Below are 947 nucleotides of genomic sequence, written 5' to 3'. Positions count from 1 at the left end.
GACGGCAAAAACCCGGACAACGCTGGGCCAATTGTGCTCCGCCCTATGGGACTCCCAATCACGGCCGGATGTGATACAGTCTGGAATTGAACCAGGGACTGTAGTGACGCCTCTTGCACCACTCGGGAGCTCGGGACTAGAATGCCGTTCCATTTGCTCTGTTCCGGTCATTATTACGTCCTCCCGTCACCAGCCTCCTCTGGTATGATGTTAAATGAATAGTTGAGGATGTTACAACTTGCTGTTCGGTGAAGTTTGTCTGTTTAAAGAAAACAATCCCATGGATCCCAGTTTCTCCTGACCCACAGACTCAGGGCGAGGAACCTGTGCCATATCAAGTTGTTCACATCCTCAACTCCTCATTTCACTGTGAAGAAGAAAGAGTAGGGATGTTGAAACGCTCACCTTAGGTCCTGTCCGTTGTCGTCAGACGACACATCATCAATATGGACCTTGATCACACTCCTGAACACCCCCACAAACACGACAGAACCACACACACAACACACACAACCACACACAAACACACACACACACACACAGAACACACACACAAACACACCACACACCCACAACACACACAACACACACACTACACCATATACACCAGATCACACATCACACACACCACCACACAACATAAACACAACACACATACACTACACACAACACACACACAACACACACACACACCACACACACACCCACACACACACACACACACACACACAACCGAGAAACAGACAGACAGAGACACGACACAGACAACAGACAAGCATTTAGTCCTTTAGTTTGCATGTACTAGGGCAAGTGATCTACACATGAAGTAGCTACATCGTATCAAAGCCTCTCAAGAGAGCGGGGAGTGCTGATTAGACTCAGTTTGACTTTTTAGAAAGTCACATGATTAGTACGACAGTGGGATCTGATCCGGGATAGTAGCTGTA

General features: G+C 47.7%; 1 protein-coding gene across 1 annotated transcript in view; it reads right to left on the bottom strand.

Annotated features, from left to right (window-relative positions):
- Nucleotides 1–482, bottom strand: part of LOC112078851 (eyes absent homolog 4-like) — a gene marked incomplete at its 5' end in the record, with an annotated part of 8,481 nt that extends 7,999 nt beyond the window's left edge. Inside the window, 1 exon segment of the mRNA XM_070442159.1 lies at nt 406–482. Coding sequence (XP_070298260.1) covers nt 406–482 — 77 coding nt within the window.
- Between the last annotated feature and the right edge of the window lie 465 nt (nt 483–947).

Source organism: Salvelinus sp. IW2-2015, unplaced genomic scaffold (assembly GCF_002910315.2).
Source record: "Salvelinus sp. IW2-2015 unplaced genomic scaffold, ASM291031v2 Un_scaffold6382, whole genome shotgun sequence".
NCBI classification, from domain to species: Eukaryota; Metazoa; Chordata; class Actinopteri; order Salmoniformes; family Salmonidae; genus Salvelinus; species Salvelinus sp. IW2-2015.
Note: the sequence above shows the minus strand (reverse complement) of the source record. Positions and strands in the feature narration are given on the sequence as shown.